Here is a 27453-nt window from a genome sequence, read left to right on the forward strand (position 1 = left end):
CTCAGGCTCCCAAGAAACCCTGGAACCGTAAGCCAGCCAGGCCTGTGTCTAGGTCAGCATCATGAAGGTTCACCACCACTCAGCCGGGTGGGGGGAAGACTTCAGCTGTTTGCGGGGGCCTGGCAAGAAAGGATCCAAGACAATTTGGGTCCTCTCCACGGTTCTGAGGGGTACAGGCTGGAGTTGCGAGAATTTTGCCCACCCCGCTTCCTGCCCTCAAGCGTCCCGAAAGACCCGGGAAAAAAAGTCTCTAGATTTGGCCTTGGATCATATGCTTTCCCAAGGGGTGATTATAGAACTACCGGTAGAAGAGCAAGGTTTGGGTTTCTATTCAAATCTTTTTACCGTCCCCAAGCCGAACAGACGTAAAACCCATTCTGGATCTCAAGGTCCTAAACCAGTTCCTAAAAGTTCGATCCTTTTGGATGGAATCAATCCGGTCAGTGGTCACCTCCTTGCAGGGAGGAGAACTATTAGCGTCTGTAGATATCAAGGACGCATACCTACACATACCTATCTTTCTCGGCCATCAGAAGCTGTTACGCTTCAATAAATCAGCGCCATTTTTAGTTTGTGGCTTTACCCTTCGGTCTAGCCACTGCACCTCGGGTGGTCACGAAGGTGCTGGCCCCCCTGTTGGCCAATCTAAGGTCTCACGGCATATCTTTAGTAGCCTATTTGGACGATTTGTTGCTGGTAGATAGCTCAGTTGCCGAACTAAATCGAGCAGTACACAGAACCGTGAGGTACCTGGAGTCCATGGGTTGGATTCTCAACCTGGACAAGTCAGCCTTAGTTCCTGTGAAAAGGCTGGAATATTTAGGTCTACTCATAGACACAGATCAGAAAAAGATATTTTTGCCTCAAATAAAGGTCGAATTTTTAAGAGAACTAGTCCAGTTGGTCAGTTCAAAGCGTCAGCCTTCCATTCGCCTTTGTATGCGGCAGCTCGGGAAGATGGTAGCATCGTTCAAGGCCGTCCCATTTGCCCAGTTCCACTCAAGAAAACTACAGAACGCCATCTTGTCCGCTTGGAACAAGAAGGTCCAAGCCTTAGGCTTCCCTATTTTGCTCTCACCAACAGTTCGGCAGAGCCTTTGTTGGTGCTTGGTTCCCCAGAATCTGCAAAAAGGGAAGTCCTTTGTTCCAATCTCTTGGCGGGTAGTGACTACTGATGCCAGTCTTCTGGGCTGGGGTGCAGTCTTGGGGGAGCTATCCCTCCAAGGAAAGTGGTCAGTCCCCGAGAAATCTCTACCCATCAACCTGCTAGAGATTCAGGCAGTATGTCTAGCCCTAACAGCATGGACAGACAAGTTGCGGGGGTATCCAGTCAGGATACAATCCGACAAATGCCACAGCTGTGGCATACATAAATCACCAGGGTGGCACGAGGAGTCGTGCGGCCCAAAAAGAAGTAGATCAGATCCTGATTTGGGCAGAAAAGCATGTCCTGTGCATTTCAGTGATATTCATTCCAGGAGTAGACAATTGTCAGGCAGACTTCTTAAGTCGCCAACAGTTGCTCCCAGGAGAATGGGCTCTTCACCCTGACATCTTCCGGGGCATTTGTCAGAGGTGGGGAACACCAGATGTGGATCTCTTGGCATCAAGGTTTAATGGAAAGTGGACAATTTTCTGTCCCGGACGAGAGATCCGCTCGCTTGTGGAACAGATGCGCTGGTGTTTCTGTTTGATTAGTTTGCCCTAATCTATGCGTTTCCTCCGCTGCAATTGTTACCCTGCCTCCTTCGCAGGATAAAGTCGGAAGGAAAACCAGTAATTCTGGTCGCTCCATCTTGGCCCAGAAGGGCCTGGTACGCAGGGATTGTAAGGATGTCGGTGGGGCATCCATGGATCCTTCCGCTTCGTCCAGACCTGCTCTCACAGGGGCCAATATTCCACCCTTCTTTACGGTCTCTATATTTAACGGTCTGGCTGTTGAATCCCAGATCCTAAAGAGGAGGAGTCTCTCTAATTCTGTAGTGTCTACACTAATCAATGCCAGAAAGCCAGCATCTAGGCTTATTTATTATAGAGTTTGGAAGGCATATGTGGCCTGGTGCGAAGCAGGTATGTCATTGGTAGAATACTGGAGTTTCTGCAGTTGGGGGCAGACATGAAGTTAGCCTTAAAGGAGTTGAAAAGGAAAAAAATGTCTTTGCTGAAATGCCTGTTTACAGGGTATAGAGACATAATAGTTAACTGATTCCTTTTCAAATTGATTAAAAATAGATAAAAATCAATCATATAATGTACCTCTAGTTTAGTTTTTTCATCTAGTTTCGTTTTTGCATGTTATCCTGCCTGTGTGCTATACAGAGCCATAGAGCAGTGATGGTTCGGAAAATGAAAATAGAATCTCCCAGTACTGTGGTCATCAGGAAACAGACAACCAGGAAGTGTCCAGAACAGAGAAGAATTACAGCAACATCAGAGCAAAAACGAACAATGAGGACATGAAACCAGGACTGCAGTAAGGTAAAGGAAGCTATTTAGCTAAAAAAAATGTTTTCCTTTAGTGACCCTTTAAGTACCATCAAGGGCTAGGTCTCGCCCTTATCAATATTTTTTTTCAAAGTCCACTGGCTACACATTCTTTGGTTAAAACCTTTTTCAGGGGGTGATTCGTGTTAATCCTCCACCCCCATGTGCCCGTGGGACCTGAATCTGGTCCTTTCTGCCCTCCAGAAACAACCCTTTGAGCCTCTGTCTCATATTCCCTTGGTCCTCTTGACCAGGAAGGTGGTTTTCTTGGTAGCCATATCCTCTACTAGGAGGGTATCGGAGTTGGCAGCCCTCTCATGTAAGGAGCCATACCTAATTCTTCACAAGGATAGACTGGTCCTGCGGCCTCATCCAGCCTTCCTTCCCAAGATAGTTTCAAACTTTCATCTGAACCAGCATCTGGTTCTCCCTTCTTTTTTTTTCGGAGCCTAGTTCTGCAAAAGAGAGATCTTTGCACACTCTGTATGTACTGAGAGCAGTTAAGATCTATCTTAAGGCTACTGCTCAGATCTGGAAAACTGACATTTTATTCGTTCTGTCGGAAAGTCCCAGAAGTGGACTGGCAGCGTCTTAAGTCCACTATCTCTAAATGGATTCGACAAGTCATTACTCAAGCCTATGGCTTGAAGGGTAAGGTTCCTCTGTTTGAGGTTAAAGCGCTCTCCACTAGAGCGGTTGTCACTTCTTGGGCAGTGCATCATCAAGCCTCCATGGCTCAGGTCTGTAAGGCCGTGACTTGGTCGTCAGTCCATACTTTCACTAAATTTTACCAATTGGATATCAGAAAAAATGAGGAAGACGCCTTCGGGCGCACTGTGCTGCAGGCTGCAGTTTGACTCCTCACGTCTGATGGCGCCCGGCTTATTTTTTGGTGTCTCCCTCCCCTCATTTGTCATTGCTTTAGGACATCCCACATAGTAATTTCTATGCTTCTGTGTCCTGTGATGTACGATAAAGAAAATAGGATTTTTTTAGCTTACCTGTAAAATCCTTTTCTTGGAGTACATCACAGGACGCAGAGCTCCCGCCCCTCTTGATGGGGATATTGGGACACTTATTGCTTTGCTACAAAACTGAGGTACTCCCGGTATGGGAGGGGTTATATAGGGGAGGGAACTTCCTGCCTTAAGGGTGTGCCAGTGTAAATCACCTGAAGGTAGACTCTATTATCCACCTAGTAATTACTATGCTTCTCTGTGTCCTGTGATGTACTCCAAGAAAAGGATTATACAGGTAAGCTGTTATAAAAATCCTATTATTTATGTACCTCCCAACTATCTGAATTGATAAAGCGGTTCACTTTTTAGCACACAGCATGTAGACAAAGGACATGTCCCTGCCACAGCCTTGATTACACAAACCACAAAAATGTAATATGCAGAAAATCATTGCCCAAGCCACACAAGTGTTTTTTATTTTTATTGTTTTTTAAGCAGAAAAATAAAACTTACAATCAGTAGGGTAAATAAATAAATGAATGATAAGCGCTCCAGATGTCCAATAGGATCACAACCAAGGTATAGAACGTTGATACTCAAAATAAACTTAAATGAGTGACCAAACTTAAATGTGTATAAAAGTGTGTCCAAAAATGATACAAAGGTGGAAACCTCTGGGTGTAAACCTCTGGGTATTAGCCCTCGATGTATCTAAATGCATCAAAAACGCAGTGATGTACAAAGATGCGTAATGAAAATCAAAATGTGATGTCCAAATATACAGTGATAATCTGACAGTCTATAGAAATGATGGTGATTTGATGTTCCAGAACTCAAAATTCTTCACTCAGACAGTGGTATAATATCCTCATAGGTGTTGTAGTGCCCTTACCTTAAGGGTGCTATATGTGCGCATATAGTGCAGTCTCACCAGATCTCGGATCTCATCTATCCCAGTGTTGCTGGCTCGAGCTGTTCAGGCTGTTGTGTACCTCCAGGGGGTCCAGGTTCAACAATCCAGAATGGGAGATGCAAATAGGAGAGAAGAAACAAATGCCTCCAATGGTGTAGTGGGTTTAGAATCCAAAAAATGTATTTGCATCAAAAAAGGGGGTTGCACAGAAAAAGGCAAGTTAAAAGCAAAATAAAACGTACAAACAGCGTTTGTATTTCGCGGGGACATGGCGATCAAAGTACCGCCTTTGATCGCCACGTCCCCGCGAAATACAAACGCTGTTTGTACGTTTTATTTTGCTTTTAACTTGCCTTTTTCTGTGCAACCCCCTTTTTTGATACAAATATTTTTTTGGGATTCTAAACCCACTACACCATTGGAGGCATTTGTTTCTTCTCTCCTATTTGCATCTCCCATTCTGGATTGTTGAACCTGGACCCCCTGGAGGTACACAACAGCCTGAACAGCTCGAGCCAGCAACACTGGGATAGATGAGATCCGAGATCTGGTGAGACTGCACTATATGCGCACATATAGCACCCTTAAGGTAAGGGCACTACAACACCTATGAGGATATTATACCACTGTCTGAGTGAAGAATTTTGAGTTCTGGAACATCAAATCACCATCATTTCTATAGACTGTCAGATTATCACTGTATATTTGGACATCACATTTTGATTTTCATTACCCATCTTTGTACATCACTGCGTTTTTGATGCATTTAGATACATAGAGGGCTAATACCCAGAGGTTTACACCTTCAGGTAGCCGCCGATCCCGAGTCCCTGGCGGACATCACGGCCGCCAGGCACTCGCATCGGCATCTCAGCGATGCGGCGAGCACGCGCGCACTGCCGTCGGACACGCGCGCCCGTGCCGCTAATTGCGCGCGCAGGCCATGTTTTTACGGCCTGTTAGAGATTCAGAACCACCCCGCGGCCGTATAAAGTCGTATGGCCGTCGGGTAGTGGTTAAAATCACAAATGCAGTAATATAGAGGCTGGATAAAATGTTAAAATGTTTTGTGCTGCATAACACTTTTGGTAGTAAAATTGTACATTTTGTATGCAGATGTACATATCAGACAAAAAAGAGGGACAACTGAGTCTGCACACAGGACAGAGGGATTTGGTCTCAAATGAGGGACAGTTTGGAGCTATCTATTTAGTTAGCGAATTGGCAGCATACAAAGGTGCTGTGACCAGTAGAAATGAATTGGTCATTTTGAATTGCTTTGGTAGATGATTGTGAGTGTGATGTTTGATTGTCTTAGCTTATAGCACTTCTCATTATTGTTATTGATTGCATTGTCATCTCAAATAAACACATCCTTTCGACCTTTTTTATCATCTTTCTGCTGATAGTGGGTTGTGGAGACAGTTGAATAACCAAGATCATTTTTACAGGTCATTTTTTTCAATTTTTATTGCAGATATTTGGTTTCCTGGTATGCATGGGGATTATTTTAGCTGTTGGGAATTCTATTTGGGAGCACCATGTGGGCAGTCGTTTCAGAGTCTACTTATATTGGGATGAGGTGGTTAATAGCGCTATTTTCTCAGGATTCCTCACATTCTGGTCTTACATCATCATACTGAATACTGTAGTGCCCATTTCGCTTTATGTAAGGTAAGCCAAAGAGCAAATGCCTGTGAAATGCTTATTTTGTGTAATGATTACACTTATACATGCAGAGCCAAGAATTCAATTCTATAGAAATCTGAGTTCTGAAATGAGCTAGAGTCATCTGTTGCCAATTGTTGTGGGTCATGTGTAGGTTGCCTGTGTCTGGTTTAAATGATCAAATCATTAAGTCCAGAAGAAAACAGGAATTAACAAAGGTGAACTCAAAGTTCAGATTGTCATGTCATACCGTGACTGCATTTGTTTTAATTTTAAGCCATATTGTCAATTTTTTTTGTAACTTTTAGTTCTCTCAGCTGTAACTTTGTATATTTCCTCACCAGTAGTGAAATCAGCACTCCACAGTAAAGTTAACTTTGTTTTCCTTTCTTAATAATGATCATTTTCATTGAATTGTGTCCACAATTTTGTTTCCCTCTTGCTTCATTCAACAGTTGACAGGTAAGCAGTGGGGGCAGCATTGTCACTCCTGCACCTGAGCACCCAGGCTTGGCGTACCTCATATAATAGTCACTGTAGTATTGTCCCTTTGTCACCCTGCAGCTCACCCATATCTTTTCAGTTCTTGTTGCCCTCATTATCATGTGCACATTTTCCCAAAATAATTTATATAGTGTAGTGCTATAGATCTCTTAAAAGCTGTTTTGTAAATATGTTTGTATGTACATAACGTCTTTTTGAAAGGTTTGCCTACCCCATTTACTTTATTTCTTAGTTAAAAGAAGTTAACATAGTGGGTCATTTAAAAAAATATCATGTGCATATATAATTATCAAATACCCTAACTTTGTCTATTTAGTAGATCAGGGGTGCCCATCTTTTTGAAGAGCGAGGGCCACTTAATCGACTTGGTAATCGGTCACAGGCCACAATGAGTGGAGTGTGTGGATGGCAGCCAACTCTACTCTTTTTTAGCGGATCAGATTGGAGGTAGGCGTTTTGTTAATGGACACAAGTCCATTTACATTTGCGTCTCCTTAGAGGTGAATGGAGGGTTCGATTGGGTCGGACTGACCGCGTGAAATGGGCCTAATGCTGTTTTCACACTGATGCACTGTTGTTTACCCGCACCGCGAGTGCAGCCCAGTTCACCTGTGGCTTTCCTGCAGGTTAGCTGCACTTTGCCATAGACTTATTTTATATCCTGTAGGTGTGGTAAACTTTCATAAAGCCCACCAAACCCACAGGTAATATAAGTCTATGGCTCAGTGCAGGTAACCGGCAGGTGCACTGCTCTGTGGATCAGTTTAAAAGCAGCCCAGTAACCACTGCAGAAAACAGATATGCCCATATATACACTGTGAATTTTGTAACAAACTTACCTTTAAAAACAGTATTCTATTCTATTCCATCCCCGAGCAGGTGGTCGTGGGCCACATCAGAGGGCTCTGTGGGCCACATGTGGTCCCCCAGGCCACTGGTTGGGCACCCCTGTAGTAGATGAAAAATATATCCCTCTAGAGTATCGTGAAACATTTTATGTTGAATATAATCAGTATTTTTAGATGCAATTTCTTTTAAAGTATTTTGCGTATACGTGATTATGGAGAATGATGTCAAATAGAAATAAAAGAGCTGTCATATTTTCCGAAATAAAAATTTACTGCGTACTGTTCAGTTGCAGCCAAAGAATCCTTAATGCATCTGTTAACTTAAATAATGCACCACACTGACCAGATGTAAAGACCTAACTTTCTCAAGTAAGGCACACCAATTTAAATCTCTGATCTCCAGACACAGTCCTCTGCTCCACTGTATTATGACTCTGCTGTAGTGTTCATGTCTATTTGCTCACCTTTCTGTTGTGTTCAGCTTAGAGGCCAGTCACTGTTCACCTGTATGCTTAAGTAATCTTCCCTCAAGCATGGCTCCACCCCAGCCTCTAATTAGGAAAACTACATTAACCTGTGCACTGCAAGCTGAGCCTTGCTGATCAATATTGTGTGTTTGGCCTCCGTGTGCTCATTGCTGTGTGTCCTACGTCTGATCCTGTTTATCGACATTGGCTTGTTCTTGACTGTCCTCGATTGCTTCCTGACCTTTGGCATGTTCTTTGTCTATCTCTATGTGCTTGTTGCCCTGACCTTTTGGCTCCTGACTATACTTGTTGTCCCGGTCATCTGCTTCCTTTCTATCCTTCAGTAGTCTACCGTGAGCTGGGAGACCCTGGGGGCCGCGACCTGGAGCCAGACTGCAGCAAAGTCCATTCCCCACCATCAGGGGCCCTGGTGAACACCCGCTGGCTCTTAGATTTCCCGCCCTGGGAAATCTCATGCTCTAGCTCTTGGTGTGATCTGTGGGTGTTCCAGAGTACCTGCTTTTCTGAACCACTTAGAGCTTCATCCGCAGCAGTCAGCCATAGGGTCCACTACTAGTGCACTCATGACCCCAACGGGGTGCATCTGTCACCTGGCCTCAGGTGATCTGACAGTTTGATCAGCCATGGACCCGGCTGACGTGCCGCTAACCGCAGATGATCCATTGTAAGGCTTAGTCCATAGACTCGAGACCCAGGAATCTAATCAGACCCAGGTGATGTGATTCCTCCAGGATTTGGCTTCCTGCTTCAAGCAGCTTTAGGCTTCCTTAGGAACCCTGAATCAGCAATCGCAATTGGCTGTTGTACCTATTCCGGTTGCAGTTGTAGCCACACAGTAACTGCAGCTGCCAGCTCCGTCCTGTTTCTCTGGGGACTCCTAGGCCTGTAAGGGGTTCCTCAGCCAGTGTTCCATTAACTTTGAACTCCAGCCTCTAAATGTCTCATCTGATCGGGCAAAGGTAGCCTATATTATTTCTCCTCTCTGGTGAGGCTTTAGCCTGGGCTGCCCCCCTGTGGGAGAAGAGTGATCCAGTGGTTTCTAGCCTGCCTGACTTCCTGAAGCTCGTTTGGAATATCTTTGAGGAACCGGATCAGGTTTCTTCAGCGGCCAGTGCCCTTCTACGTCTTCGCCAAGAGTCTTCTTCTGTGGGACAGTATGCTCTTCAGTTTCGCATACTAACAGCTCAGTTGAGCTGAAATAATGAGGCCCTAGTTGCAACCTTTTTACATGGCCTCTCTGACCGAGTGAAGAATGAATTAGCGGGAAGAACCATCCCCATCGGTCTGGACGATGTGATCGCCTTGTGTAACCAGATCGTTGTTCCCTTTAGGAGAGTTTCCCAGAGAAAAGACGCCAGCACTCCCTTGTCCCTAGTCAGCCTGAGCTCCCCTCCCTTCTTCCCGTGGAGCATCTTCTGCCAGCTAAGGAACCTATGTAGCTGGGCCAGACCAGGCTAACCCCTGAGGAACGTGCTAGGCACAGAACTCTGGGCCTGTATCTCCATATTGTGGGAGCAAGGGGCATTTTTGTGATTCCTGCTCTCTTCGTCCGGGTCTAATATATCTGGAAGTTGGAGTATTGGACCCAGAAATATCACCTTCTCGTCTTCTTCTTTCAGTGTCCCTTCATGTAGGTGCTTCTTCTCAATCGGTCTTGGCATATCTGGATTTCGGGGCTGCTGGCAATTTTATGAACTGGAGAACTGCATCTTCTATGAAGCTTACCCTTTCGTCCCTCACTACGTCACCGGTGGTCTTGGCAATTGATGGCGCTGTTCTTCCAGTGGTCCCTATGCGCTTCCAGACTCTCCCTGTTAAGATGTCGGTAGGGATTCTCCACCAGGAGTGGCTATACTTCCTTATCCTACCTAAGGCCCTTAATCCCCATTGTATTGGGCCTTCCTTGGCTACAGCTCCACTCTCCACATGTGGACTGGGCTTCTGGGCAGATCCTGGCTTGGGGTCCATACTGTTTCTCATCTTGCCTACTCAAGGTTGCCCCCAAGGAGAGACTTCCGGGTTCAAACCACATCTGTATCCTCCGCTCTTCACGCTGCATATAGCAATTTCCGGGATGTTTTCTGCAAAAAATCATCTATGGTGCTTCCTCCTCACAGGCCCTTTGACTGTGCTATCGACCTTGTTCCCGGAACAACTTGGCCCAGGGGCTGTACCTACCCTCTGTACTTTCCAGAGACCCAGGCCATGTCAGAGTATGTCACTGAGAATCTAGCAATGGGGGTTCATCCGGAAATCCTCATCGCCTGTGGGAGCAAGGTTCTTTTTCGTTGCCAAAAGACCCTGCATTGACTATCGAGGCTTAAATGCGGTCACAATCAAAAATTGATACCCCTTACCCTTAATATCTGAACTATTTGACAGGTTAAAAGGTGCCTCCATTTTTACCCAGTTGGATTTCGGAGGTGCATACAATCTGATACTGGAAGGTGACAAATGGAAAACTGTGTTTAACACTAGGGTTTGCGTAATTTTGGTTTGATTTGTGTAATTCCCCAGCTGTGTTCCATAACTTTGTCGAAAAATTTTCAGGGATCTGCTGTATCAATTTGTTGTCATCCATCTGGATGACATTCTTATCTTTTTGGAAAATCTGCTTGTCCACCGAAACCAGGATAGCGCCTTAGAGAGAATAATCTATATGCCACTCTGGAGAAATGTTATTTTGAATGTTCTGAGGTCCTGTTTTTGGGATGCTTTGTCTCTAGTTTGGGTCTTCGTATGGATCCTGGAAATGTCTCTGCCATTACCAACTGGCCTCTTTCTGCCAGCCTTAAGGCCACACAGCACTTTCTTGGGTTTACAAATTTTTATAAGCAGTTCATTAGGAATTACTCTTCCTTTGCTGCAACTATTATTGCCTTGACCAAGAAGGGTGTGATTGCCAAGGAGTAGTCCCTTGAAGCTGTCTCTCCATTTCATGATTTGAAACAGGCCTTTGTTTCCTTTGTTTCTGGACCTCTCTTAAGGGAGACCTAATCCTGGGGATCAATTTTTTGTTGTTGAAGTGGATGCTTCTTCAATGGGGGTGGGAGCTGTGCTTTTTCAGTTCTATGAGAAGAAACGTCAACCATGTGCTTTCTTCTCCAAAAAATGTTCTTAGGAAGAGAAAAATTATGCTATTAGTGATCGGTGATATTGCCAAACATAGAGCCTTTTTTTTCTCCCGTTTTAATTTTACCATTACGTACAAACCTGGTTCCTGCAACAGTCGGGCTGATGCTCTCTCTAGGTCATTTGGGTGAACCTAAACCTGAGCCGATCATTCCTACCTCATGCATTCTTGCCCATTCCACCACCCTGCAGTCAAAAATTCCTGTTGGCAAGACCTCCGTCCCCACTGAGCTAAGAGATAAGATTATTTTCTGGAGACATGATTCCAAGGTGGCAGGTCATGCTGGGTTCCTCCGATCCTTCCTGCTCATCAGTCGCCACTACTGGTGGCCTATTCTCTGCTCGGATGTCAAGGACTACGATAAGGCTTGTCATGTCTGTGCTCAGTCTAAATCCTCCACACAAGCGCCTGCTGGTTTTCTCATGGCCTTCCCATTGCTAAGAAGCCCTGGTCTCATATTGCCATGGATTTTATCACCAATCTTCAACTGTCTGAGAATAATATGGTCATGTGGGTGGTAATAGATCGGTTCTCCAAGATAGCTAATTTTGTTTCCCTTCCTGGTCTCTCCTGTCTGCTCCTGCTTTGGTTTCCATTGTTCAAGAAATCATCTGCCTCCATGGGTTCCTTCTCATATTATTTCCAACAGGGGTGTTTAATTTACTTCTCATTTTTAGAGAGCCTTTTGCAAATACCTCCTTCAATTCTATTTGGGGTGATGTTCATGATTCCCTCCAGGAAGCCGCAGGCAAATTCAAATGTTTTGCCGACCGCCACAGGTGTAAAAACTGCCCTTCTCAACCGCCAGGGGACAATGTCTGGCTTTCCACCAGAAACATCAAGCTCCGGGTTCCTTCTCTAAAGTTTGCCCCAAGATTCATTGGCCCATGCATTATAACTTCTAAACTGAATCCAATTTGTTCTCAATATGTTCTCTAGTCCTCTCCCTACTGTGGCCCCAGTTTCTGCGTAAAATCAGGAGTACGAGGTTAGTCAAATTTTGGATTCCCAGCTCTGTAAAGACATTCTTCAGTACCCTTTTGAATTTGAAAGTGTTTGGTCCTGCATCTGATGTTTGTGCGCCTCGTCTTTTGAGGAGGTTTCAAATGAGGTTTCTCTCCAAGCCTGGGCCTAAGCGGGGGAGGGGGAGACCTTGTAAGAAGGGGGGTACTGTCATGACTCTGCTGTAGTGTTCATGTCTGTTTGCTCACCTTTCTGTTGTGTTCAGCTTAGAGGCCAGTGGCTGTTCACCTGTAATCTTCCCTCAAGCATGGCACACTATATTAACCTGTGCACTGCAAGCCAAGCCTTGCTGATCAATATTGTGTGTTTGGCTTCCGTGTGCTCATTGATGGGTATCCCAAGTCTGATCCTGTTTATGACCTTGGCTTGTTCTTGACTGTCCTCGTCTGCTTCATATCCCGCCCTTTGGCGTGTTCTTTGACTATACCTATGTGCTTGTTGCCCTGACCTTTTGGCTATCTCCTGACTATCCTTGTTGTCCCAGTCTGCTGCTTCCTTTCTATCCTTCAGTAGTCTATCATGAGCATGAGCTGGGAGACCCTGGGAGCCGTGACCTGGAGCCAGACTGCAGCGAAGTTTATCCCCACCATCAAGGGCCCTGGTGAACACCCACTGGCTCTTAGATTGCGTGCCCTAGGAAATCTTATGCTCTATCTCCCAGTGTGATCCATGTTGGTGCTCCAGAGTTCCTGCTTTCCTGGACCACCCAGAGCTTCATCTGCAGCAGTCAGCTGTAGGGTCCATTACCTCAGTGGTACACTCCTCACCCCAACGGGGTGCATATGTCACCTGGCCTCAGGTGACCTGACACACTGGACTCAATTATCTGTAATCTCCTGCTCCATCCCCTCTGGGCATCCACATGGGAGAAGTGTTCCACCAAAAAGAGAAGAAACTCACATGGTGTAGTATATACAAACAAGGTTTATTTAAAAAAAGGTTACATATATACTCATATTCACCACAATAAACTGTGCGCGTCACAAGAAAAAATCTAACAAAGCTAGGAGAATCATGGGCAATGCCGCTGCATGCCTCACTAATGTAAAGACCAGCTGATTGCTGCTGCTCTGTGAGTATCTGTGCAGCCAGTTCACTTTCCAGTCTCCCACTTCCCGGACATGTTTTGTTGCCATGGCAAGTTTATCAAGAGGATAAAGGATGTGAAGGAAATTCTAGCCAATAAATGCAATTAATAGCTGACAAAGGCTCTAACCCTTCTCTTAGTCCATCCCAAATATAATTTTTAGTTTTTGGGTGAATTTGAGCTTTACATTTTTTCCCAATATTAATATGTAGCTGGTATGGGTGTATTGATGATGTATTATTAACTACTTAAAGCGGAAGTAAACCCATCGATGTAACACTTAAAAAAAACTGTTAACATTCCCGGCATGCCGGGAATGCTAACTGCACATTGGTTGTGCTCTCAACCAAACTGTCAAACCATCCAATGGCTGGTGTCATAACTGATCACATGTGCAGCTTCATGGCAGTTGAAGATTGAACAAAGGCCAAGATGGCAGCTTCCTTGGCTGAAAAAGATAGGAGGGTTTACAACCGCTTTAAGCCCCGGACCATATTGCTGGTCAAAGACCAGGCCGCTTTTTGCGATTCGGCACTGCGTCACTTTAACTGACAATTGCGCGGTCGTGCGACTTGGCTCCCAAACAAAATTGGCGTCCTTTTTTCCCCACAAATAGAGCTTTCTTTTGGTGGTATTTGATCACCTCTGCGGTTTTTAGTTTTTGCGCTATAAACAAAAATAGAGTGACAATTCTGAAGAAAAAAAATGAATATTTTTTACTTTTTGCTATAATAAATATCCCCCAAAAATATATATATAAAAAAAAAAATGTTTCCTCAGTTTAGGCCGATACGTATTCGTCTACATATTTTTCGTAAAAAAAAATCGCAATAAGCGTATATTGATTGGTTTGCGCAAAAGTTATAGCATTTACAAAATAGGGGATAGTTTTATGGCATTTTTATTATTATTATTTTTTTACAAGTAATGGCGGCGATCAGCGATTTTTATCGGTACTGCGACATTATGGCGGACACTTTTGACACATTTTTGGGACCATTGGCATTTTTATAGCGATCAGTGCTATAAAAATGCATTGATTACTATAAAAATGCCACTGGCAGGGAAGGTGTTAACACTAGGGGGCGAGGAAGGGGTTAAGTATGTTCCCTGGGTGTGTTCTAACTGAGGGGGGGGGACTGACTAGGGGAAATGACTGATCGCTGTTCATACATTGTATGAACAGACAATCAGGCATTTCTCCCCCTGACAGGACCGGGAGCTGTGTGTTTACACACACAGCTCCCGGTTCTCGCTCTGTAACGAGCAATCGCGGGTGCCCGGCGGTGATTGCGACTGTTGGCCCCTATTGGCTGCTCGGCGAGATGACAAAAAGCTAAGTGATCTCGCCCAGCAGAGCCGACCTGCCGTCGTATAACTGCGGCGGCTGGTCGGCAAGCAGTTAAATATGCAACTATATTGTAGAATATTCATGAAAATTTGACATATTAGCCATTTTCATGCACAGTTACAAGTTTATACTATTTTTTTTTACAATTTTATAATAAAACTACATATCCATGTTTTGTCTGGTTAAGCACCACGCTTATGCCAACACTACGACGAGAAGAAAAAATGAAGTTCAGTGCTTCTGAGCATGCGTCAAATTGTTTCTGAGCATGCGTCGGAATTGCTACAGACGATTGGATTTTCCGATAGGAATTTTCCATCTGAAAATTTTAGAACCAGCTTTCAATTTTTTGTTGGCGGAAATCTCAACAGCAAAAGTCCGATGGAGCATGCACACAGTCGGAATTTCCATTCAAAAGCTCCCACTTTTGCTGTGGGAATTTCCGATCGTGTGTACGGGGCATTAGACTTTCTGTAGAATAATATTTTAACATTTTCAGTCTAATTGTCAGGATCAAACTCTGAACCTATGAACTCTGCTGTATCCAGCAGTAGCTGTTCTCGCTGTGCCACCAGGGATGCTGGACAGCTTTCTTCCTTAATACCTTAGACAACCTTGTCTTGTGTCTTGTTTCTCTTGAACCCTGAACCATTTTCTTCTCCCATGAACTTCCTATGTAAGCCATGCCTTTGCACTTATGTTTGCCAGATTGTGTTCTCTCTAGCTCAGGGGTGTCCAAACTTTTTTTGCCAGGAATGCAGCACCCACAATTGCTAGGAATGCAGCACAAACAATTGCTAGGAATGCACCCTCTATTACCAGGAATGCACCCACCATTGCCAGGAATGCAGCACCGACCATTGCCAGGAATGCAGCACCGACCATTGCCAGGAATGCAGCACCGACCATTGCCAGGAATGCAGCACCGACCATTGCCATGAATGCAGCACCGACCATTGCCATAAATGCAGCACCCACCATTGCCAGGAATGCAGCACCCACCACTGCAAGGAATGCACCCATCATTGCCAGGAATGCAGCACCCATCATTGCCAGGAATGCACTCACCATTGCCAGGATTGCAGCACATACCATTTCCAGGAATGCACCCACCATTGCCAGGAATAAAGCCCCACCATAGCCAGGAATGCAGCACCTATCATTGCCAGGAATGCACTCACCATTGTCAGGAATGATCAGTGTCCATCTGCAGCCAGCCATGCCAAAGTGTTCATCTGCAGCCAGCCGTGCCCAAAAATGAAGCTTTATTTGTTTTAAATTTTGCCGCCGAGAGCCGTATGTCCTGTTTATTCGGGTGTACTTGGATCCTCTTGCAGTCCCGCCCCTTGGCACGGCTTCTATGATTGACATAACACACGTCCAATGGCGGGACTGGGTGGGACTGCGAGCGGAGTCGAGCCTAGCCGAGTACACAGCACACTCGGCTCGGGCTATTTCGGCGGGGCTCGCTCCTCTTCCCCTCACAGGCAGCAGGGATCGGCGTATAACACGCATCCCCGATTTTAAGGGGGAAAAAGTGTGTGTTATACGCCGATAAATACGGTATATCTTTTGTGGCCCTGGCGCTGGGAGATCGTCAGGGGCCACAGAAGATATATATGTGTAGATAACCAGGCGGGCCATTCAAAACTGGAACGTGGCCCACGGGCCGGACTTTGAACATGCCTGCTTTAGCTGATACATTGCTTCTTTGCAGCGTCTGTGTCTTTACCACTTCTTTTTACCAACATTGGCTTGTTGCTCGGCTATGCTTCTGCTCGATCTCAACCTGCAACGATTTCTTACACACCTTTAACTTGTTCCTCGACTACGTTTCTGCTTGATCCCAACCTGCAAGCAGGACCTGTTACCCCTGAAAATGCTCCTCTGGTACTCAGATTTGAGGCTGACCACCATGAGACTGTAGCTGATTATGTCACCAAAATCCCCTGTCATCCTAGGCATTCCTTGGTTTTCTACCCATAATCACTACATCAACTGGGGAGCACAGACTATACATTTCATGCCCCCCCCCATTGCAAAAATATTGTAGAGAACCTTGTTGAACAAGTTCTCCACCAATCAAGAAATCACAATTTGATGTGGTAACTACCCAGTCATGACAACTTGTGTGCACAATACCATGAGTTCTGTGATGTCTGTGATAAAAAGAATCCCGATCAATTACCTCCTCGTCCCCTGTATGATTGTCCTATGGAACTGCTTCCAGGGGAAGAAAATACCCTTTGGTCATCTTTTTAATCTGTCAGAACCTGAATTAAAGGTGTTTAGGGAGTGACTTGATGAGAAGTTTGAGAAGGGCACTCAACACCCCCTGCAGGGGCAGCCCTATTAAAAAAAAAAAAAGGACTCCACCTTGCATTCCATTTATAAATTACAGGTGTTTGAATAGGATCAATATTAAAAACCGTTATCCATTTCCCCTATTTCCTGAAATGTTGTAAATTCTCTGTTCTGCCAAAGTCTTTACAACACTAGACTAGTCGGGTCCATGTAACCTTGTTCACAGTAATCAAGAAGAGGACTGGATAACTGCCTTTAGAACCAGATATGGACATTTCAAGTTTTTGGTTATGCCTTTTTTACTTTGCAATGCTCCTGCAACTTTTCAACACATCATTAATGATGTTTTTTTGAGATTTGTTAAACCAGTTTGTGATTGCTTATCTGGATGATATCCTCATCTTTTTCTTATAACCTGGAGGAGCATCACAAGCATGTTTTCACTATCTTTGAAGAACCAACTTTATATCAAACTGGAGAAATGTAAATTTGAACGAACCCAGATCCAGTTCTTGTTATATATTATTTCTCCCGAAGGAGGTGAGCATGGATCCCGAAAAAATCAAAGCAGTAGTGGAGTGGCCTGCCCAAGAAAATGGTAAGGAAATACATCAATTTGTTGGTTTTGCCAACTTCTACAGAAAATTCATAAGACACTTTTCTAAGGTGATAACACCAATTATGCATCTGACAAAGAAAGGCATGCCCTTTGTGTGGTCACCTGGGGCACAGACCACCTTTAGTTAGCTAAAGACTCTTAAAACTTTTGTACCAATATTGGAAGTAGATGCTTCAGACTCTTCCGCAGGAGCTATCCTTTCTCGGCAAAGAGGAGAAAATATGTAGCTTCGTCCTTGTGCTTGTTTCTCTCTGTTAATGTTTTCAGCTGAAAGGAATTATGACATTGGGAATAAGGATTTTCTGGCAATTAAGCCTTTTTCTGAACGGAGGCATCTGCTGGAAGGGGCTTATCATCCTGTAACTGTTCTTACTGATCATAAAAATTTGGAATTCATTTGTTTTGCCAAGAGATTGTCTTAGACAAATACTTTGGTCTCTATTTTCCAGGTTCAATTTTTTTTATCTTGTATCAACCTGGGTCAAGGAGTGGTAAGGCCTACGTTTTTTTAGGATGTTGTCTGAGCATCTCCCAAAAGGCAACTGTGAATTTACGATCCTGCTTTATAAAAACTTCCCAGGGGCCACAAGTTCCAAGACATTCTTGAGTTTTCTCAAAAAATCATAAAAGAATGGCCCACTTCTGAGTCATCCTCCTAAGGACATTAACCTTGAATTCCAGTAAGCTGGGCCAAAAGTTTGAGATTTCAGCTCAAATTAATCCTGTCACTTTTTGCCTTAAACTTCCTGACACTATGAAGAATCACCCCGTGTTTAATGTATCCTTGCATAAACCATTTCATAAAAACCCCTTCTCTGGGAAAATTCTCCCACTTCCTCTACCTGTTAATGTGCAAGGTGAAGAAGAATTTGTGGTTGAGAGAATTCTTGATTCCAGGATCTTTAGGAACACATTACAGTATCTAGTTCAATTGAAAGGATATGAAGCAGAAGATTTTTTTTGGCAGCCTTAGGAGAAAGCTCATACCCCCAGATTAACAAGAGAATTTTACCAGAAATTTCCTCTCAAACTTGGCTCTAAGATGTCCAGGGGACGTCCTGGAAAGAGGGGAGTACTGTCTGAACCTTACTGTGCCACCAGAAGTGCTGGACAGCTCCATGCCTAGTTCTTGGAAAACCTTGCTTTGTGTCTTGTTTCTCTTGAACCCTTTGTTTCTCCCATGAACTTCCTATTTATGCCATGCCTTTGCACTTCCAATTTGTCAGATTATTGTCTTTATAGCTGATATCTTGCTCTTTTGCGTACCTGCAGCTGTCCTTATTTTTGCTACCAATTGTTATTGACCTTGGCTTGTTACACTTCTGCCAAATCCCAACCTCCAACCATTCGTTACTGACCTTTTGTCTTGTTCCTTGACTACTCTTTCGCTGGATCCCAACCTTCAACCATTCGTTACTGACCGTTGGCTTGTTCCTCAACTACACTTCAACTTGATCCCAACCTGCAACCACTTGCTACCGAACTTTTGGCTTGTTTATTAACTATGCGTCTGCTTGATTCCTACCTGCTATATCTACTACTGGATCCCAGCTTGCTCCCCTCCGGGCCGGGATATCCTGAGGACTGTTACTTGATATTAACACTCAGCAAAACTCATCTCCACCATCAGGAGCTTTGATGAATCAATTAGTGTTTGGACTGTTGAGCCTGTGTCATCTGCTAGGGTGACCTGCTTGTGTACTTATCCAGCTGGTCGGTAAATGTCACTCTACCGCTTTAACTACTGATCTCTGAGCCTGACCCCTGAACATGACACAAATATATTATGTAACCCCATTAAAGTGGTTTGGAATTATGGTGCTGCAGCTAAATGAGTTAACATGTTTTAGACATTAGGAATAAGAGCTACAAGTGCATATTTTTTTGCAATCATTCTATTAGTTTCCCCAGCAAGAGCCTAATTTCTTAGAATGCACATTATTTGTACCATCTTATGAACACAGACCTCTTTTGTGAATAAAATATATTTTTACTATGCCAAGTCAAATGTTTTCATGTCAAACAATACAATGTCAACCTAAATTTATGAGTGCTTTATTGCAATGTCTTCAGTGTAGAGTCTTCTTGAGCTATTATTTTTAATTTGTTAGTTGTCTTATACAACTTTTGTAATACCTCGTTGTTCAAAGTGGAGCCTCCATGCACTTTCCCAAGACGAGTCACTATCGTTCTCTTATTTTTGCCTTTTACTTACTGTTATCCAGCTATGTTTTAGTCAGATTTTGCAGCTAATTGGCTGGATTATGTTACACAATCAGTATCTCCAAAACACAATTAACATTTGGCAGACTTGAGTAATGCTGACAGGCAAGAATTCTATTTTGAAAACTTTAGAAATAAGTTTACGTTTCTATGTTATGCAAATCAGGGTGTGAGATGGACCTTTTATTAAGACAAGGAATTTTTAAAAAAAAGTTATTAATGTGCTTTTTACCACTACCCCATTGAGTGCTCCCCTGTCCAGCAGGCCACCCCTGTAAGAATTTGTGGTGAGGTATAAATGCTGTTACAGGCAGTCCCCGAGTTACGAACATCCAAGCTGCGAACGACTCCTACTTACGAACGGAGGCTCCGTGAAATCACTGCCGGAAGCTTGCGCTCCATGCTGGTCCCGGAAACCACTGAGTAGCCATCTTGCTGAATGGGACACATCCCACACTGCAGTACTGCATGCCCCACATACAGAACTGCATGCCCAGAAGCCCCCGGAACACCCCACATTGCACAACCAGAAGCGCCTGGCTGGAGTTGCACTTAAAAAAGGTACTGTTCCAACTTACGAACAAATACTACATTCCACTTTGCCTTACCGGGATACTTTTAAGTCCCCTTTGCTCAACAGGACACCAATTGCACCAATGCCAGGCTAGCTGAAGACCCTGGATATCTCTATTGTGAGGACCCTTTCTGTTATTTTTTCAATATCAGTAATTTAGTGATTCCAGTGACTACCTTGGCCACTCTAAATCTATTTAAGTTGTTAAACTATGCTATTTTGAAGTCTGCATTTGGGTTTGTTTTACAGTATTAAAGATCACAGTTTGCCTGTTGTGTTACCAGATCACTATTTGGTTGTAGAAAGTGTCCCAGTAAACAAACTTCCTGTTCACTACATTTGTATCTGTTTTACTGTGTTTGCAAGTACACTTTTCTAGGTGTGCCAGAGGGGCTGGAACAGTTCTTTGGGGTTGAGAGGCAGAGTACGGAACCAAAAATACTCAAGCGGCTCCTACAGGAGTAGCGCTATATACTGTAAATATATAGCTCATAATATAGAAAAAGTCATGCACCCCCTATGCGAACCTGCCGGATCACCTGCTGGGTACATGATCCGGCGCAGGAGAGCCACTCCGCCACTGTACTCATATGTGGGGTGGTTGGCAAAATGGATAATAACCCGATTCTCTTCTCTTCCCTGCAGTTATACTGTTCCTCGCAGCTTCTACATTCTTGTGCTCTAGTGTTCTGGGGTGCTGACGTCCTCAAGACCAGAAAAGAGTCTGTAATCCTGCTCTGGACCTTAAGGACACTGAGGGACATTCCACCACAAGTTTGTGCCGCCTGCCCCTAGACTGTTAACCCTTGCAGTGTGGGCTCAGCCCCACTGCAAAGGATCATTTTTTAATCTTTAATAATGAGCTTTAATTTCCATGCATGATGACAAATAAAATTAACATTCATTGCATTGTATAGAAAAGTTTCAAATCCATAATACAAAAAAATGCACAGAAAATACGTTAAAAGTTTAATAATGTTTATACTGTAGTATGATCTAATACAGGGGTGGCAAACACAAGGCCCGCGGGCCGAATACGTCCCGTCTGGCCTTGTCATGTGGCCCGCACAGCAACCTGTTATCCGAGGTATCCCAGGCAACGAGAGAAACATCCCCCCTCAGTCCCGCAATCGGCGCGGCATTTAGCGCATGCGCGGCTAGTCAGTCACCATGAGAAGGAACATCTCCCTCCTCCACGCCTCCGTCTCCACCCCTCAGCCGTCAATGCCTCTCTCCGTCGCCACCTCCGCCCTGTCTCCACCCCTATCCTTAGCTTTGTCCCAGCTTACGTGCCGTGCTGTCTCTGCCTCCACCTCCGCCCTGTCTCTGCCTCCACCGCCGCCCTGTCTCTGCCTCCACCGCAGCTCTGTCACCGCCTCCTCCCTGCCTCCGCTCTCTCGCCTCCCCTGTCAGTCCAGCGTCGCTGGCTTTTTTGCATAATACGCTGACCTCTGACCAGCATAGTGGCAGAGATTGTTCAGCTCTGTTTTTTTCTGCCCTTCCAGCGGGCTGTGTTTTGAGGCTTTTTAAGCACTGTGATGAAGTGTGCTGCTATTTTGATGTGATGGTAAAAAACATATGTCAAAACCCAAGTACTTTTACTAAACACAGAGATCCGCCCACAGAGGGATGGTACCATCTATAGCCCAATACAAAGGGAGGGAACCGCCTATACAGGGAGGTACCAGAGCTGGACCAGGTAGGAAAGTAGGAGAGAGTACATGTGATGTGAGGAAACGTTGGGTGCAATCCTGACCCCTGCATTCTGTACGTAGCGCAATCCTGACCCCTGCACTCTGTACGTAGCGCAATCCTGACCCCTGCACTCTGTACGTAGCGCAATCCTGACCCCTGCACTCTGTACGTAGCGCAATCCTGACCCCTGCACTCTGTACGTAGCGCAATCCTGACCCCTGCACTCTGTACGTAGCGCAATCCTGACCCCTGCACTCTGTACGTAGCGCAATCCTGACCCCCTGCACTCTGTACGTAGCGCAATCCTGACCCCTGCACTCTGTACGTAGCGCAATCCTGACCCCTGCACTCTGTACGTAGCGCAATCCTGACCCCTGCACTTTGTACGTAGCGCAATCCTGACCCATGTACTCTGTACATGGCGCAATCCTGACCCCTCCACTGTGTATGTAGCGCAATCCTGACCCATGTACTCTGTACGTAGCGCAATTGTGACCCATGCACTCTGTACGTAGCGTACTCTTGACTGTTGAATATCTGCTTTCTGCTGTTCTTCCTAGGCTTCTGTTTTCAAGACTAGATATTACTTAAATTATTATTAAAACCAGTAGTAATTGAATACAGAGGCATTTTTTTCTTACAACCGGCCCTTTGAGGGCAACCATACTACTGATGCGGCCCCTGATTGAATTTGAGAAAATTAAAAACACATGTAATACTTCTTGCAGTAATTTTGCACGGAGCAGCGGTCCCTCGCCAGCACTCTTGGCTCCACCTCTTCGGCGAGTGCCCTTTTAGGAAACTGCTTCTTATTGGGGGCCTTTTTGCAGGCTAAATCCTGAGCTGTGCTGCCTGTGTCTAAAGATACAGGCAGCGTGGCTCAACCCTGCCCCCATCTTGTCGCAGGATTTGATTGACAGCAGCAGGAAACAATGGCTCTAGCTGCAATCAGTCTGTCCTGTGAGACGCTTCTCTAAGGCACAGTGCTGGATCAAGATTTGACTCAGGTAAGTATGGAGGGGGGAGGGGGTGGCTGAGGGGGTATCCTGTGGCACAGAAGGTTTTTTTCCTTAATGCAGAGCACGCATTGAGGTAAAAAAAAAAACTGAAGCCTTTAGAACCACTTTAAGTTCCTCTGTAGCCAAAAATCCATTTACCAAAAGGGGCCAAGTTGATCATATAAGAACTGGTGTTTTCCATTAGGTAGCTTGGTGTTCATGGGATTTTATGTTGCCCCCATTATCTGATATGCTCCCCTTTTTATACAAACTCCTTGAACATCTGGTCTACAACCGACTGAGCGATCACCTTGCTGATAATAGCCTTCTTGATCCCATTCAGTCTGGATTTTCGCCCTCAACACTCCACAGAAATTGCTCTCCTTAAACTAACAAATGATCTGCTAACGGCCAAAACCAATGGACACTATTCTGTACGCCTACTCCTGGACCTCTCTGCTGCCTTTGATATGGTTGACCACCCCCTCCTCCTCAAAAAGCTCCACTCCTTTGGTCTCCTTGACTGTACTCTTCGCTGGTCTCTTCCTACTTATCCAAACGCACCTCTAGTGTTACTTACAATTCTACTACCCCCTCTTCTTATTTTCTCTGTTGGGGTCCCCCAAGGTTTTGTTCTTGGACCTGATAGCCTCCCATAGCTTCCAATACCATCTCTAAGGTGACAACACTCAAATCTATTTCTCTACCCTTCTGTCTCCTCATATATCACTAATTTACTATCCGATATATCAGTCTGGATGTCACACCACTTCCTCAAACTTAATCTATCCAAAACCATTTTCTCTTCTGTTCATGGACGGACACAGCAGCAATCTTGACAGTAGGGTATTCACCTTCTATTAGGAGAGGACTAGGCAGAAAACATGTTGAAGTGTTAAACACACATCAAAACTGTACAGTACGGCCCAGGGGCGGTCCCTCTAGGTACAACCCCTCTCCATGCATGCAGCAGCTCAGTTTTTCTCTGCCTAGCATAGGAGAAGGACCTGGCTCCCTGTGGGCCCATTGGTCTTGGAGATGTTTCTTCTTTTTTCTACTTTTTGTTCCTGAGATTTACTATCAACTGCCGACTGGGTGACAGGCTGGACATCAGATCCTTGTAGTCCCCCCAGTTTCGGCCATCGAGTGTGTGCAGGCCTTTAGCTAAGCGCTGGGTTGGCCACGACATGCCCTGTTGCTCTAGGGGTGGGCGGTGAGCTACATGCTCCGGGGCACACATATGACCAGGCTATATGTCCGTGTCACGGTGTGCCAGGGCCGACAGCCACACCATAACCGCCCGGGCGATGGGTGTGTCAGGAATGCTCCCAGTGAGTCCACGCAGGACGAGTAAGTAGCAGCCCTCTGCTCCGGCAGGATGGCATGGCTGGGCATTCCTGGGGAGGTCGATTAAGGGGTTTACACCCTTTCTTCCCTCCTCCCTATGCTCTGGGAGCTAGGCTGGCTGCGTCTGACCGGGGGTTCGCCTGGGGGGGGGGGCTCCATCCGCTAGCGGGGGGCTATGCTATGCTATGGGGTCCGCTCTCCTGGGGTTGCTGTCCAGCTGCCATGTGCAGACTCTGCGGGCTGCGGTGCAGCTGCTGGCATCCCAGAGATGGTCCTCGCTCCACTTTTGCATGCGAGTCCTGGTTCTCATGGTAGCCTCCTTTGAGGCGGTACCTTATGCTCAATTCCACACTCTAGTGATGCAGAGGGAAATTTTGTCAAGTTGGGACAAATGCCCATCGTCACTGGATTGCAAATCCGGGTGAGCAACCGTGTTAGGGCCTCCCTGGTTTGGTGGCTGACTTTCCCCTCTTCGGTCCGGGAATTCGTTCCCTCCCTTTCACTGGACGGTGATCACGACGAACGCCAGCCTTACTGGTTGAAGGGGAGTCTGGGGGGTTCAGTCGGCCCAGGGTCGCTGGAATCAGGAAGAATCCCCCCTGCCGAACAATGTCCTGGATCCGGGCGATCAGGCTGTGCCTCTATGTGGTCTCAGAGGCTACAAGGGCACCCAGTCAGGATCCAGTCAGACAACGCCACGGCTGTGGCGTATTTCAACCATCAGGGAGGAACAAAAAGCTTGGCTGCAGCGTCGGGGGTCGCTTACATCTTAAGTTGGGCAGAACGGAGCGTGCCGGCTCTTTCGGCCGTATACATTACGGGCGTAGAAAACTGGCAAGCGGACCACCTAAGTCGCCAGACGCTGGACCAAGGGGAATGGTCACTACACCCAGAGGTGTTTCAACTCCTGTTCCTGAGATGGGGCACACCAGACAAAGACCTCCTGGCCTCGCGACTCATTTGCAAGGTATCGAGATTTGTGGCCAGGTCAAAAGACCCACGGGCGGACACAGCAGACGCGTTGGTGGGGTCAGTATCGGCTAATTTATACCTTTCCCCTCTAAAGCGTCTTTCCCATCTGCTTCGCAGAGTAGAGGCCGAGGGGATTCTGGTGATCCTAATCGCTCCAGATTGGCCTCAACGTCCCTGGTACGCCGACCTAGTGCGTCTGGTAGCAGATGTTCCTTGGTGTCTGCTGATACAAGAGGACCTTCTGTCACAAGGTCCCATACTTCATCCAGCTTTACAGTCGCTGGCTTTAACGGTATGGCTGTTGAAAACCAGGTACTAAGGGACCGTGGCCTGTCGGATTCAGTGATATCTACCATGCTGAGGGTGCAGAAGTCGTCCTCTCGGAAGATTTACCATTGTACGTGGAAGGCCTACACCTCTATGTGTGAGGAGATGAAGTGGCGTCCGCGTGCATATTTGGTTTCCAGCATCCTGTTGTTTCTACAGCGAGGGGTGGACCAAAAACTTGCCTCAAGTACAATTAAGGGGCAGATTTCAGCCTTGGTTGTCTTCTTTCAACGACCCTTGGCAGCTCACTCCCTGGTGAGTATGTTTGTGCAGGGGGTTCGACATGTGGCCCCTCCGGTGCGTCCTCCACTACCTCCGTGGGACTTGAATTTGGTCCTGTCGATACTTCAGAAACCATTTGAGAACATTAGAGAGATTCCCTTACTGACTCTCTCTCAGAAGTTGGCCTTTTTGGTGGCTAATACATCCGGCCCTATTTGATCCTCCACAAGGATAAGGTGGTGCTGCGTTCGCAGCCTTCATTTCTTCCTAAAGTCGTTTCGGCCTTTCACCTCAATGATGACATTGTACTCCCGTCTTTGTGTCCTTGTCCGTCGCATCCCAAAGAGGCTGCGTTGCATTCTCTGGACGTTGTCTGAGCTCTGCAAGTGTACCTTTCTGCTGTGGCTCAGTTTCGGAGGTCGAACTCACTGTTTGTTTTGGTGGTTGGTCCTAAGAAAGGTCACCATCTCTAGGTGGATCAGACAGGTTGTGATTCAGGCCTATGCCCTTAAAGGACGGGCGCCTCCCTTTCCTGTCACGGCACATTCAACCATGGCAATAGGTGCCTCTTGGACTTTCCGACATCAAGCCTCTGTTTCTCAGGTGTGTAAGGCGGCGACCTGGTCGTCCGTTCACACCTTCACAAAATTTTACAAGGTTGATGTGAGTGCATCTTCGGATGCTTGCTTCGGCCGCCAGGTTTTGCAGGCGGCTGTTTAAACGTTGCAACTCCCCGTTGAGGAGCTCTGGTTGTTTGGGGTGAAGTTGTTTTTATGCTGTTCACACCCCTCGTTTTTGACACTGTTTGAGGACGTCCCTACTGTCAAGATTGCTGCTGTTTCTGTCCATGAATGGAAGAGAAAATAGGAATTTTGTACTCACCGTAAAATCCTTTTCTCCGAGTTCATGGACAGACACAGCACCCACCCCTCCTTTTCTATGTTTGTACTGCTTTTTGACGAACTAAGCTGCTGCATGCAGGGAGAGGGGTTGTACCTAGAGGGACCGCCCCCTAGGCGGTACTGTACAGTTTTGATGTGTATTTAACACTTTAACAAGTTTTCTGCTTAGTCCTCTCCTAATAGAAGGCTAATACCTTACTGTCAAGATGTGTCCGTCCATGAACTCAGAGAAAAGGATTTTACGGTGAGTACAAAAATCAAATTTTTCTCTCCCACATACTTCTTCCCCTTATCTTTCGGTCAAAATCGATGCCACAGCTATAAGCCCATCCCTGCATGCCAACGTCCTGGGTGTTATCCGGGACACTGAACTCTCATTTAAGCCCCTACGTCTAATTAATGTCCAAATCTTGCCACCTCAACCTCCCCAACATCTCCAAAATATGCCCCTTTCTAACCAATGACACAACAAGCTCTTAATTCATTCCCTGGTCATCTCTCGCCTTAAATACTGCAACTCCCGCCTCATTGGCTTACCTCTACATTGTCTCCCTCCCCCCTTCAATCCATCATGAATGCTGCTGCCAGACTTATCCACCTTACCAATCGCTCTGTGTCTGCTACTCCTCTGTCACTCCCTCCACTGGCTTTCGCTCACCCAACAAACTACTTGCAAAGCCATCCACAACTCTACCCCCAGCTACATCACTGACCTAGTCTCAAAATACCAACCTAACAACTTTATTTTCATTTTCTCCATCTGATCATCCCCTACAGCTGTTACGTTTTGTTCCACTTGACCCTCCCTTCTA

At 45.7% G+C, this 27453-nt stretch overlaps 1 protein-coding gene across 1 annotated transcript in view; it reads left to right on the plus strand.

The window, feature by feature from the left end:
- ATP8B4 (ATPase phospholipid transporting 8B4 (putative)) overlaps positions 1–27453 on the plus strand; it is a 381682-nt gene that overhangs the window by 253953 nt on the left and 100276 nt on the right. Inside the window, 1 exon segment of the mRNA XM_040342626.1 lies at positions 5834–6030. Coding sequence (XP_040198560.1) covers positions 5834–6030 — 197 coding nt within the window.

This window comes from Rana temporaria, chromosome 3, assembly GCF_905171775.1.
Source record: "Rana temporaria chromosome 3, aRanTem1.1, whole genome shotgun sequence".
Classification (NCBI taxonomy): Eukaryota; Metazoa; Chordata; class Amphibia; order Anura; family Ranidae; genus Rana; species Rana temporaria.